Source organism: Chanodichthys erythropterus, chromosome 14 (genome assembly GCF_024489055.1).
Source record: "Chanodichthys erythropterus isolate Z2021 chromosome 14, ASM2448905v1, whole genome shotgun sequence".
NCBI classification, from domain to species: domain Eukaryota; kingdom Metazoa; phylum Chordata; class Actinopteri; order Cypriniformes; family Xenocyprididae; genus Chanodichthys; species Chanodichthys erythropterus.
Window position 1 is genome coordinate 4115168 of NC_090234.1, and position 14738 is coordinate 4129905.

The 14738-nt window shown below is 37.6% G+C and overlaps 1 protein-coding gene across 1 annotated transcript; it reads right to left on the reverse strand.

The window, feature by feature from the left end:
* Positions 1–9584: 9584 nt before the first annotated feature.
* LOC137036095 (zinc-binding protein A33-like) lies at positions 9585–13838 on the reverse strand. The gene is made up of 6 exons (XM_067410065.1): positions 13252–13838; positions 13059–13154; positions 12720–12950; positions 12620–12642; positions 12420–12538; positions 9585–11658 (listed from the first exon to the last, which is right to left on the reverse strand). Exons 1-6 carry the CDS (start codon positions 13645–13647, stop codon positions 11189–11191), a joined length of 1335 nt encoding a protein of 444 aa, XP_067266166.1. The 5' UTR covers positions 13648–13838; the 3' UTR covers positions 9585–11188.
* Positions 13839–14738: the final 900 nt, after the last annotated feature.

Genomic DNA, 14738 nt, shown 5'->3' on the forward strand with positions numbered 1-14738 from the left:
CCTTTCTTTGCTGGTTTAGAAAGGTATAAACAGAAAATCACAACATATGTTGGACGCGATCCTTATGTTATGAAGAGGAGCGACTTTTCCACTGAATTGAAAGACTTTCCTGCCATCGAGGAGGCAGATATAGAGGATGTGAAGCTGTCGTCATGCCGCGTTCAGTTCTAGTCTGTGTTTGTTTATATTGCGCTGCCTTTCTGCTAGTGAAGTTAGAGGAGTATTTTGATTTTCTGTCGTGATTGCGAAAAATGTCGCCATTGTAGGTCATTTATGCTGAATCGGGACTTGTAATAGGAACTCACGATATCGTTCGTGGAAAAAAAGGACGGTAATACAATTTCGCCTTGGTTGAGAAGGTGAGGGAAGACGACTAGCAAATGTAATAATGTCACTAAATAAACCCACTGCATTTCACTCAAAATAATCACATACTTTGCTGAGTTTTGTATTTGATTTTTGTGTAATAATTAACATTATGTTTTAGAGTATGCTCACTTGGCTTGTGAATGATTATAACTTGCACACAACCACTTCAAAACTGTTCACAAGCTTCTATGGGTTTGATTTTGGTTGTCATTTGTTGAAATAAATACAAAAATACAGCGTGTCTGTGTCCTGAACGTGACCCTCCGATTCTCCTCCGTGGTCATATGGGAAAGTGAATATTTACAAAAACAACATTTAAACTAGTTACATTTACATGCTTCCAACAAATAAATGGATCGACTAAAGTCAGCTTGTTGAACACATTTATTTTATTTGGACATTTTCTACCATATGATGGCTGAAGCAGCAGCGCGTGACACTGTTCTCATGGTAACCAGATCAACATTGTGAACAGAATACTACAAAACTGAAGTGAAAATACCAAATTATAATTAAATAGGATAAAATATCTTCTCCTCCCTGCAAACGATAGCATGAATGTAAATATTTAACCAAGTCAAAAAGGTAAGCAAGTATCCATATTCATTTACGTTAAGTATCAGCAGACGCAAAACGCTATAAAAGGCGACAACTTTTAAAATTAAAAAACGAAATAAGTTATAAAAAACGGTATAAGTTATGTAAACGATATAACACCTTCTGGGTTCTCGATTTTATAGATTTGAGCAACCATAAACGGCGCAAAACATGTGAATTTTGAGTTTTTGATAGGATTATATAGAAACATCACTCCCTGTCCTCCAGACTCATTCGCGCTGCTGCTGTGACGTCATGTGCAAACAACCTATTGAGTGTCGCTTCTTGTTAGTGTATTCTTTGTCATATGGTTTCCACCATGCACGCTGTCCTCCATTTTCTTCGTGGTCGAGCAACTGCAGCAACAACTGGTAAGTAGGCTAATTGAGATGTATTGTTGTTTGAGGTAAGAGTGAACTTAATTTTAAAATAAAAAAATAGTCTTCATTTACTGTAATCTCAGCCGCTGAACGCAGTGGATTAGTTTTATTTTTGAAGGGAATGAGCCACAGATCTAATAAAACCTACACATACGATTTCTGTAACTTTACCTGCTATTTACGTTCACAGACATAACTGACTGTGTTTATGTCAAGTAGTGTGTGTTTTTGACAGAACCTTGTATTTAACAGTTTAAATATAACAAAATGTGAAAGAGAAGTTAACTTACTCACGAGACTTGACATATGACAGCTTTGTGTGCGTGTGTGTGCTTCAGAAAATTATCCATTAGAAGTTTAAACTGATATAACTTTAAAACGCGTGGAAATAATACACTTTAATTAATGATAATTAACTATGCTATCCGTGAGAGTGTTCGCAATATAGATGATTATCAAAACAAAGCCGATGTCTTGTTAATATTAGGCAGAGAATCCGACTGAGGCAGGAACTGTGATCGTGGAGAGGGGGCGGGGCACAGCAGCTCATTTGCATTTAAAGGCACATGCACGAAAACAGCCTGTTCTTGACTGTTATGGAGTCAATATAATGCCGCATATATATGCAAAAAAAATAAAGTTTTGCAAAAGAAAATTAAAGTATTGAGGAAAATAAATGTGCTTTTTGCAAACAAAAATAAAGAAATGCAAAACATAAATGAAATGGCGCGAAAAGCAATGATTTTGCAATACATATTTTCCATGGTCATATCTATTAATTTATTTGCAACGCTGCTTGTATTTTGCGTGTCAGTCTAGTTTGAGCTTGCAATGCCGTTTTCCCTTTGCGCTTCATTTTTCTGCGCGTCTCGCTTTGTGGCACTGTTTTGACGTGGGGGGTGGAGTCATGGGACAGGGGCGTGTACAAGATGCCTCCCTGGAAGTGACGTCATCGGCCCGAGACGCAGCTCACTGATCCAGGTACTGTCATGATGAGCAGAGGCTTGTGAATGGATGATTTCTTTTTATTCACTAGCATTAACCTCCTAAGACCCGAGACTTGGTTTGGCTTGCATTTGAGATTTCTTCTAGCTATTTGGGGTTAGGAGGAACCAATAAATATAATAACCAGATATTATCTTTGAACATGAAGCTCTTTTTGAAAAAAAATATGTCCACATATGTGGACACTCAGTCTGTATACACAAAAAACAATCAAGACCCCATTGTGTAACAAAGTGCAAATCTCGTTTATTTACACCCTAAGCACTGTGCCTGAACATTTTTCATTGTTACTGTTGCATTTATAATTCAAAGTCAAGCACAAACAAAGTTTTTCATGCCAACTGGATTGGGCTTCATTGGCAGATATTGTCGACAAAGACAGGCTCCTGTAAATGGTACCAAATGATAAATGGTATCATTTGGTATCATTTGCTCATCAATGGAAACGCTCTTGGGTCTTGCCTGAGACCTGCAGCATTTCAGAATGTTGGCCAAGAAATGGCCTCACTTTCCAGAATTTGTCACATTCACCCAGGTCTTCTGGAATTTCATCATCAATGGCCACCTTTATTGATTGTCTTGGTTTGTTAAATCTATCGTGTGTGAATCTTTCTGTGATGGCTGGGAATCTTAACGCGGTGGACCAGTACATCCTGGTTTGTGGGTATGGGACACAGGACATCAAAATTGAGGCACCAAATAAATTATACATCTCGTCAACTGATGTGCTGAGTGGGTGCCCACTCCTAGCTAGTGCTGTAGCATTGGAGCAGTATGCAATCGGTTAGATTAAATCTTTATCAATCTGGTTTACATAGTCCAGTGTGGTCCAGCCCTCTTTGTCCTGCTCAGTTTGCTCCTCAAGCTCAAACTGGGTTAGGTTTGGGGTCTATTGAGCAGCCCTCCAGCGCACTCCTCGTCCTTGCTTGGGTTGTCCTTGAAAGCTTGGTCCTGGTGTTGGCTCTTCAGGGTCATCCTTTGAGCCATCAGACTCAACCTGCTGAGTCCGACATCTGGGACTGCTGCTGTGGCAATGCTACGGTCTGAACAGTAACCATAAGTTTTACCACGGAGACGTTTATGTCCCCGGCTGGCTTCAGTGGACTGTGGAGTGGGGTCTTCATCCCCACTACGCTCCTCCTCACTGCTGCTTGGCTCCTGTTGAGGAGGATAGTAATCAACATCCTCTACGGGGTCATCAATGTCAAAACTCTGAGTCTCAAAGTCCTCTACATCTGAGTTGTCCCCACCAATTTACTCCAGTACTAATTCAAGTGCCTTTGACAGAGGAAGATGTTCTGGAAATGATATCATGAGAAAAATAAAATAAAAATCAATGTAAAGTTATTTATCACACATGCAAAGTAAATTTATACTGTTGTAAACTACTGTAAATTTATGTTTTCTAACAAATTCTTCCCAAACTACAACTACTAAATAGTAAATTTTTACTGTTACAAAAATGTGTCAAATTTGCATGCCATATTATTCATACAACACTATTATGCATAACTTAACAAGAATCAACAATTAAATTTTATTAGATTTTTTACCTTGTGGACGTTTTGGTCTGGTGTGGCTTCCTGACTTTTCAGATGTTTTCTCCACCATCTTGAAATTTCTATGAAAAGTGTTTTTCTCTTCTGACACCACTAGATGGCAGTGCAAGTGTCCACGTTTGTGTACAACAGGTTTCAGTTACACAGAATTAAGTATTATGGTGCATACAACCAAAAATGTGATGTCCACATATGTGGACGCCAGGTCGTAGGAGGTTAAAACATGCATGTTTTCATTTTATTAACCTTATTAACAAATGTATATGTATTAGCAGTGTTTGCTCAAGTTAAAGAAGTTGTAACCATGAACATCTGGTGTTTATTTCTCTCGATGTGTACACTTTTATAGCATTAAAATGTGTATCGTTTCATTTGGTTAACTGCATGTGTATTAACAGTGTTTGTTTAAAATCTCTTAACCTGTGGGAGGACGCCAGTGCACAGAAGCGTTCTTTGTTTACATTAGTTAAGAGTTACTGCTAGTTTTAACGATGCTTTTTTAAAACGCAGCCCTGGAGTGTTTTGTAAATAATAGCCTATACTGTAAAAGCCCGATATGCCAATAAAGCTTTGATTAAGCTATGTGACAGGAATTTTTACTGGAAGTGCACTTTAGAGGATGAATTTAACAATAATTCTATAAATACCCTAACCCTATAATAATAAATACTAGAATTATAAATTAATAATTCGCTAGTTTCATTTGTAAATGAAAACACTCATTTATCACAGAACGTTAATTAGGTAAGCAATACACGAATTGAAAGGGGAAATAAGCATAACAATAAATATAAAAATATAGCCCTAATTAATATAATATTGTCAATTATTATATACAGTTAGCCTATATGAATGAATGAATAAATGAATGATACATTTATATAGCGCTTTATTGTGTATTGTTGTACACCCAAAGCGCTTTACAATCATGTGAGGGTCATATATATCATTATATATAATATATTATATCCACTTTAATATAATATATTATATATAATGATAAAAATAATAATATCCTAATATGCACATATATTACATAAAAAGACACGATCAACGGACTGTGGGATGGATAAAAAATATTTTATCAATCTCTGATAATCTCAGGTTGCTATGGTCACACGGGTTTGTTTATGCATTAAACTCGTGGCAAAACTAAACCAAAAAGACTCAAGCTTCATTTTTTTTTATTTTACATTGACAGTCATTTATTAATTTATGCCAGGAGTTATGTAAATGAAAAACGAAGTCGAGATCGATATGAAACTTGAGTCATAGATCTCTTTAATGATGTAAGTTATAGTTTATGAAGTGAATTGCATTATTTTACATTAAAACTAGCAGTAACTCTGAACTAATGTGAACAAAGAACGCTTCTGTGCGCTGGCGTCCTCCCACAGGTTAAGAGATTTTAAACAAACACTGTTAAGGCATATAATGGCACAAAAATTCTAAAAGCAAAAAGGACAAACAGAGATTGTTTAACTTTTTTTAATCAACTGTTCAAAGAGGTCAAGGAACCTATTGGTAGTAGATTTCATTAATTCGTGAGTGGCATGAAAACGTTCCTCCTCTTTTTCAGTCTCCTTCTCAAGAAAGTCTAACACTCTCAATGGACGCCTCGCCCCAATAGCCTCATGCATGTCAGAAAACCACAACCATGTGACTGCTGTGGCCTCCCCACTATCTGTTCAAGCTCCCATAAGAGGACAGTGGAGCTCCTAAAATAAAAGTAATCTATTCTCTATTAAACTGACAAATCCATACCAAATGAAATTAATGCATGCATTATTTTTTACATATCTTATATCTTCTTTTTAGATTGTCCCATTTTTTGGAAATTTGACTTGGTGTAACTTATCCATCTAAACCAAACCTCTGAAGAACATTACTATACTATAAAAAGTAACAAATGATTTATTCAAACACACACAAAGACAAAGATAGTGTAACAATATTATTATAAATATTATCTAAAACCTCGCTGCATTTATCAAACAAAGTGAAGACAAAAGCATATCTTTCCATGCATTCAGGAACATAACTCACATCCAGGCTTTTTTGGCAGTGTCCCTCTTTCTTCCCAGTGAAGTCAGAATCAAGCTCCATACATGCTTTAATTAATTTATCTGTCTCCTCATCAGTCCCTGGAAGAAAGAGTTTTACACTGAAACAGTTTGAAATGTTAAAGTGTTTCATATTAACCCCTGCAGGCATAAACTACAAATACACTTTAAATCAACACATCAAAACAAATTAAATACAGAGACCTACATTAAAGTCATTCTCTATTAACCAATATAAGAGAGATTAATTTAAAAATTAAAATCAATAAGCCATTAAAATTAAGAGATTTAAATAAACGTAATTAAAACTGTGCTGAAAATTACACATTATACATCGAAATTAAAGGCACTGTCAAACATAAACCACATTTACAATAATTTCATGCTTAATACTCACATTTATGTTTGTTTGTATCTGCTATGGTCAGCTGTTGATGCAGATGTGAAGGGGGAGGAGAATTTATATGTGCGTCACGTTTAGTTGATAAAACACCTCTGTATCCTCACTCATGACTCTGCAGAAAGCCTCCTCACTCCTCGAGGTGCAATTAGAGAATTGAGATGTCCTTCAAGATGGCTGAGCTCTATCGGTTTCCGGGTCATAGGATGGAGGACGGAGGAGCGAGAGGGAAACGAGGAGGGATATTGAGAAGCACCCAAGGACCTCTCGAAGAAGGAACTAATTTCTGTCTGTGTGAGGGATATATTTAATGGCTGTCGGATTTGTGGCAACAGATGAAATGACATCCTCTGGCATCGCTAACAAAATTTTGGAAGTACTGAAACCGCTGCAGCTGGATCCTGAATTATGTGTGTTTCGGTTGATGGAGCGGCAGTCGTGTCAGGTGGGAGAGCCGGGGTGCAGGTGCTCCTCAAAAAAACTTTCCCCCATGCAGTGTTTGTACACTGTTACTCGTACCGCCTGAATTTTATTCTTTCAACAGCCTCAATAGTGTCTCCTATGGTAACTTTTTTTGATATTATAAATTCACTGCACCATTTCATGACTGGAGCCAACAGACTCACATGGTTTCTACAGATCCAAGAAGAGCTACACCCTGACAAACCCTGTCTGGAGCTTGTGCGCTCAATGGATATTAGATGGAGTTCACAATCTGAGCCCGTGAGTCGAGTTTTAACTTTGTACGACATCATGTTGGATCTGAGTGAGTTTGCAGAAGGCTCAGATCAGACCAAAATAGATACGGAGTCTCTTTTGCAACAAATACAGACCAAGAGGTTCATCTTTCTCCTTGTTGCATTTTCTAGGCTGATCAGTGCAAGTGATTTTGTGACAAAAGGCCTCCAGTCCCCATGTGTTTCTGTTACTGACTGTGTCCACAAGATTGAGGGCCTAAAAGAAACTTTTGCTATGTTGAGGAATAACCCAGACAGGGAATTTGAGAGAATCATCGGGCTTACTGGGGATGTCATGAAAAAAACGCTGTGCACAACTGGGACAAGTTGGGCACACGAAAATTACCTGCCAGGCTTTCCGATTCATATGTGACCTCTACATTGGGCAGGTGTGCGCCCATTAGGAGTGACTTGAATTTGCAATCCTTGTGGATTGACAGACAGTTGACAGAATTTAACAACCGTTTTCAAAGTGACTACTACGGAATAATGAAGGCTGCTGCCTCCTTGCTGCCCGGATCAGATGCGTTTGGCCAGATGGAAATATTACAGGTATTGAGCAAGCACTATGGACTTGGAGTGGAAGGTCCTGAACTTAAAGTATTTGTGCAACTGCTCAAACAAAAGGTGGATGGGGGTCACCTGTATCCATCCCTCACAGAAGTCTTAGACTCATGTGATGAAGATGTTTTCCCCAACATGAACAGTGTTTTGATCACATTGCCTGTTACAAGCTGTGGAGTGCTTGTTTTCAGCAGTGACCCGAATTAAATCCAGCAACAGAGCAACCATGCTCACAGAAAGACTGAACAGCCTCTTGTTGCTGATAATTGAATGAGAAATTCCCAGAGACACTGGACTCAGATGACAGTTGAGGCATTCAAGGCCAGGCCATGCCATCTTGCCTTAAGCAGCTAACAGGCACTATTAAAGGTACTGTGTTATTATGACTATGTTGTTGGCGATCCTGAGTGTAATGTATGTTATATTTTATATAGTTTTATGGTTATGTGGTGAGCCTGATATGTAAAACTATCATTCTACACTCTAAAAAATGCTGGGTTAAAAACAACCCAAGTTGGGTTGAAAATGGACAAACCCAGCAATTGGGTTGTTTTAACCCAGTGGTAGGGTTAAATGTTTGCCCAACCTGCTGGGTTGTTTTATTTAACTCAACTATTGTTTAAAAATGACTGTATTGCTTAATTAAAATTAACCCAAAGTATGTTGGAAATGAACATTTATTAATGTTCAATGAATAATTATTAAACAATAAACATTTATTAAATTGCTTATTAATAAATTTATATTAATAAACTATTAAACTATTAAATTTATATTAATAAAATATTAAAGCTTATTAATAAACATTCACCTTTTGTCTATTATTGTTGCCTCTAATTGCATCTGGATTTTAATTTCCCAACTATTTTGGGTTCATTTTAAGCTAGCCATATAGCAATTTTTAAACAATAGTTGGTTTAAATAAAACAACCCAGCAGGTTGGGCAAACATTTAACCCAACCGCTGGGTTAAAACAACCCAATCGCTGGGTTTGTCCATTTTCAACCCAACTTGGGTTGTTTTTAACCCAGCATTTTTTAGAGTGTATCTATTCTGTAATGTTAGTTATATGCAGAGTCATGTTTTTCTGCACATTAGTCAAACAATAAATGTGGCACACCCAGTTTTTCTGATGCACACCCAGAGTCTCTTTTCTGGCTACTCTAGTGGTTTAATCACTGAATTACAGGAGCTGATGGGGAAAAAAACAATTAGTAGGTGTTTTTATTCTGATGTTCATATAATCAAGATTCTGAACCCAAATTTATATTAGAGACAGAGATTTCCAGATACAGGATATTTCTAATTACACACACTAGACATGTTCAGAGATTTCCAGTGTACCAACAATCTCCGATGTCAATGTCTTTTCTTTTTTCTGGTGTTCATCAGTTAAAAATCAGTCATATTTTAAATATGTTATTTTAATGAATCATGTTTTGATTCAAACTCATTCAAAATACACAAAAATGCACCTACTGGCAGTGCTGGGGAAAGTTACTTGTAAAAGTAAAGCATTGCAATATTGTGTTACTACCTAAAACACACGTTATGGAAAGTAATGTGTTATGTTACTTTTGCATTATTTTTTCTAATCTGGGCTGTTTGTTTGTTATGGCTGTCTCTGGGTTTGTTGTAGTTTAGTAATGGAGGAAATGAACTGTAATACCATGCACTTAATTTACTACACAAAAATACAGCAACTTTATACTTCTAGAAAATTAAGAACAAAGGAATGTGTATCAGGTGTGTTTTGCTTTTTAATGTTTTTAATTTATGAAGCCACTTACAAATTACAAATTATCATTATATTACAACACTTTTATATTATGTGCAGGGAATAAGGTTGTTAAAAAATCATGACAATGTCACAGCTGAATAGCCAACCTTAATTATTATGATATTTTGCCACGTTTCTCACTAATACGCCCCCAACTCATAAAGCTCAGGGCTTAAAGGGATATCCTGAGCTTCCCACTCATATTTGAGCTTGTGGTGGTGTTCATGTGCGTTCAACTTAGCTTATTTGTTGTGATAATTGGGTTTTTGTTGAGGGAACCAGCGTTATTCTAAAGGCCTTTGCACACTGAGTCCGAAATTTTCGCATGCATTTTTTCGTATTCGCAATCCTAAAAATTCGTCACGCACAGAGACCTTGCACACTGAGTCCGATGCGTATTAATGAATGCGTTGCGAAAAAAATCGCAAAACAATACAAAATGAAGTCTTCAAGCAGTGAGCACGATTAGTTGTCTCCTCTCTTCTTAAAAAGAGAAAAAGAAAGAGGAAATATTGGGTCTATCCAATCCCGAGACTGCATAGAGAGAAAGGAGAATTCACCTCATCAAGGAGCTGCGGGATTATCCGAGCGTTTCAAAGTTTACTTCAGGATGTCAGTGGCTCAGTTTGATGCTTTACTACTGGCACAATCTGTCTTTATATTCGGTCTCTTTGTATTCCTCACGTTGTTTGTCATTCAGTGCTGCTGTTTTGTGCTGTAGACGATGTGGATCAACTTGTCAGATGGCATTCTGGATTTTTGCGTTCGCGTACGGTGGCTCTGAATTGTCAAAACGTCTCTCAAAATGTGTGCCACGGATACGAAAAACGCAGAAAATCGAACCTGATCCGAATATTTTTTTGACGGACGAAAGTTTCGGAGGCATTGTGCAAACGCGAATGACATAACGTGAGGTCGAATTTATTTTTTAACGTGCGAAAGTTTCGCATGCGAATTTCGGACTCAGTGTGCAATGACCTTAACTGCTGATTGGCCTACAAAGTGACGTCACAGTCCCACCACTATATTCTCAGTATTTATAGTGGTCAAACATTACCTGTACACAATAATATTAAAATCATCAATGTTAATTACAATATGGAAACGTTCAACTTTGCAAAAGCAAAATAGTTTATTTTGCATATGTTATGCAGTCATACACATATGCACACATAAACGTGTGTATCACACACACACACACACACACACACACACACACACACGTGGTGCACAAACACACCTGAATAAACTTTCTGTGGAGAAGTGGATCCAAACGGGTCTTGATCATCATTCTCTGGCTCAGACAACGTTTGTTTCATACAATCTGCTTAAAAAAGTTGTGTTTAGTTTCAAAACATCAAAAAGTCCATTCATGGAATAAATCTGAACAAACTCATGTTTGTTCATGTTTGTTCAGTTTTCGTGGACATTTCCACCAATTGTCTTTCGCCATTAAAACATGCAAGAAATTGCATGATGCTTGTTCTTCTGGTCTTCCCACTTGTAGGGAAAATTAAAGTAATTGTTTACTGAACTTTTCAAGGAAAGATGTATTAAAGTCAGTATGAGAGTGTGAGTGTTGCTGTAGTGCTGGATATCAGTCATGTGATCAGCTGCGGACCAGTCACAGCCACCGTACTGATATTCAGATCAACAGCACTCTTACTCATGTGATCTGGATTAAATACAGGAAACATGATGAAAGCAGAAGATCCAGACCTACAGCAGTGACGATTACTGACTATTGACCGGTAAGATCCTCAAAGAGCCAGTAAAATTGAAGAATGGAAAGAGTGTGTGAGTGAAGGTGGTTGTGTGTGTGCGTAGATGTGTTTTAGTTACAGGATCAGAGAATGACACCGTTCCTCTGTCATAGTCCAGATTCACTCTCACACGATCAAGCTTCTGTTTAAACTGACTGTGCCACACTCTCCAGACATCAGTCTTATAGAAATCACATCCCTTCCTCTGTTTTGATGCTGTAGTTACTCCAAGAGTCCAGAACTCTGAACTCTCTTTAACCTCCACATCCCAGCAGTGTGTTCCTGAGTTAAATCCCTCTGAACCCAGAACACAGGCACACCTGTCAAATCTCTCTGGATTATCAGGAAGAGGTTGTTTGATCTCACTGTATCTCACACTGGTCAGATCATCAGACAGGACGAGACGTGGATAAGCCGTGTTTGGATCCAGAATCACAGGAGCTGATGAGACACAATCAACAGATGCTTTTATTCTGATGTTCATATAATGATCAAGAGTGAACCAACACAGATTATTATGAATTATGACACTGTTGATCAAACACACTTTCCTCTGATCACTGTCAGTGCTGTTATTAGTTTCACACTCATTTTATCATCAACTACAAACATTAAATGTGTGATTCAGACATTTGTGTCCATCAATTAAAATCACAATAAATCAATGAGATCTGATGAGATTTATGCTGTAGATGAAAAACTGTAAGTGTGTGTCTGATCTTCAGCAGCATCTGATCATCTTCATTTTATTGCCTCTTATAGTCTTTATTGGTTTAAAATAATTTATTCTTACTGTCTGTTGTGTTCGACTAACTAATTATGTTGGCTTGAGAAATTATTATGATTCTGAAATTAAATTTTTTAATTATAACTCTTCCTAACAACCACCAAACTCAAACCCTCAGACTGTTCTGACTCGGGTTACTTTATCTTTTATATCTGATCAGACTTACGATTTTCCTAAAAATGACGATCAAAACTCTGAAAAAAATCCCACAGACTGTCATTGACAGAAAGTTCAAATGAGACAAAACTGATCAAACTCCAACTGACAAAAATCCAGATCTAAACTGACAAAATCCCATTATACTCAATTAAACTGCCATTATATCTATCTATCTATCTATCTATCTATCATGAAGCACCTCTAACTCTCCACCCCTCCATCATTTCCAGATCAGATCTTCTGCAGTCAGACTCACTGTTTTGGACGATGTCCTGCATCTTCTTCCAGGCTCTGAACGGCAGGTTGCCCAAGTAACGTGGCACATGAATCAAAGCTCCAGAAGCCATCTGTGGATCCGGCTGTGAGCTCTGGACTCTGGAAGAACATTCAGGAGTCAGAACTGCAGTGGCTTTGGATCAGAACCAGAGAGACCAGAGACAGGAGCAGATCACTCACCTTTCCATCGAGACTGGAAACTCCTGCAGAACAAACACACCATTTATCATCAAGAACTCAATCAATGAACCAATGATCAACCAATGATCTGAAATCAGACCTTCAGAAAGCAGACGTCACTGGCTTTCATCATCTCCTCCATGTCTTTGATTGTGTGTGAAAGAGCTGAGATGTGTCTGTTCATCTCCTTCAGCTTCTCCTTCATCATCTGCTTCTTCTGCTCCTCTTCCTCCCTCAGTGCAGTGATTGTAGCTTCTTCTTCATCTCTGAGAAACTGATGAAGCTTCTCAAACTGCTGTTTAATCTGACGCTCTGTGTGCTCAGCTTGAGACTGAAATCAGATCACATTCACTTCAGTCATCTCAAAGACCAACTGATTCTGATTCAGTTCAGCTCTTCTAATCAAACTCTTGAATATGTCAAAAGAATCAATCCTTACCTTGATGTGTTGAACTGTTTTCTTAAACTTTCTTTTAATGTTTTCATTGTATTTAAGTTTCTCTTGTAAGGACTTCAGTGCTGTATTGAGATCCTCCTAGAATTTAAAGTGAACATCTATAAAACACCAGAGATTTCTGTAATATGTTCATATATGTAATACATAAGCTGAAACAAGTGTTTATCCGTCTTACCTTATATGATGAAACCACTTCACCGATGGGTCTGAATTTATGATTGTTGTGTTGTTTTGAATCTCTGCACACTAAACACACAGGCTGTTTGTCCTCCAGACAGAAGAGTTTGAGTTTCTCACTGTGTAAACTGCAGATCTCCTCAGATCCTGATGAACGCCTCTCATTTCTCTCCTTCAGGAACGACTCACACAAGTTCTTTAACGCGAGATTAACTGGAGGAAGTTTTCTTGCTGATCTTTTCCTGCAGACAGGACACTCCTGAGTTTTCCTGATCCTCCAGAACTGTTGAAGACACTCTTTACAGAAACTGTGACTACATGATAAAATAACAGGAACACTGAAGATTTCATGACACACGGGACAAGAAAAATCATCATCAGATAGTGAAGCCATTTTCACTGTTTGAGCTCCTGCAGTCCAAACTTTACTTTCACTTTCTGAATGATGGTTTCAAAAACGAATAACCACAAAAATCTGCTGTCTGTTCAGAAACAAACTTCTCAAAAATCCTTCTTGAAAGTTTTTCTCTTTGTTTATCATTGATAACCGATTCTTTTATGCTTTTGTCGAGACAAAATTAGTATGACAGGAAGGAGAAATAACCAGTCAGTCTCTTCCTGGTAAGTGTTGTAAGAAGGTGGAGTTTCAGATGTGTGACATAAATTTTCTCCAGATAAATTTTTTCACAAAGTTTTCTGCTTCAGTTGTGGTGTTGATTCACAATGTTTCTAGATTATTGTGCAGAGAGATCAGACACATTTTAAATAATTGCAATATCTAATTTATAACAAAAAATGTTGATCAAAATGAACAGTTAACATAAATTCACTAATCATTTCATCAGCACAGGGGAAAGTGTGAACATGTACTAGTCAGTTAAAATTACATCATTCTGACTGGATTATAAGACCATAGTTATTGCTATGGTGGGAAAGAAGGAGGAGGAAAGAAAAGGAGTGAAGAAGTGTTTCGAATCATTGTGTTCTTGTGTTAGCAATGGTTCCCTCCAAAGAAAGACATGTAGCCATCATCACTTTCCATCAAAATAGCCTCACATGCAAGGAAATTGCTGCAATGATTATTGCACCTGAAAGAACCATTTATCGGATCATGAAGAACTTAAAGGAGAAAGACTGAACCTCAGTGAAGAAGGCTTCAGGACGTCCCAGCACCAGGACACATCAGCTACAGAATCGAGTCTCCACCAGTGGAAAGGTACTCAATGTTGGCAGCAGGTCATGTGATGCATTTGACACACAGTGAGGTCAAGACTTTTGGACAACACTACCATGAGTCCTGTGTCGAGCCAACAGTAAATCATCCAAACTCAACACTGATAATATTCACTCTCTGCATATATTGAATGTTTTTGCCAATAAAAGCCTTTTAAACCTATGAAATGCTTATCATTGTCTTCCAGTGTACCATAGAAACATTTCAGTCAGATCACCTAATCATCCATAAGAGCCACTGGGCCTTGGACA

What these genes read in the sequence shown, in the direction of transcription:
- LOC137036095 (XM_067410065.1), bottom strand. Translation starts at nt 13,647, where the DNA reads ATGGCTTCACTATCTGATGATGATTTTTCTTGTCCCGTGTGTCATGAA. An exon ending in AAACAGTTCAACACATCAAG is followed by an intron (nt 12,951 to 13,058) that starts GTAAGGATTGAT and finishes ATCTGATTTCAG; the next exon opens with TCTCAAGCTGAGCACACAGA. An exon ending in GTGACGTCTGCTTTCTGAAG is followed by an intron (nt 12,643 to 12,719) that starts GTCTGATTTCAG and finishes TTTGTTCTGCAG; the next exon opens with GAGTTTCCAGTCTCGATGGA.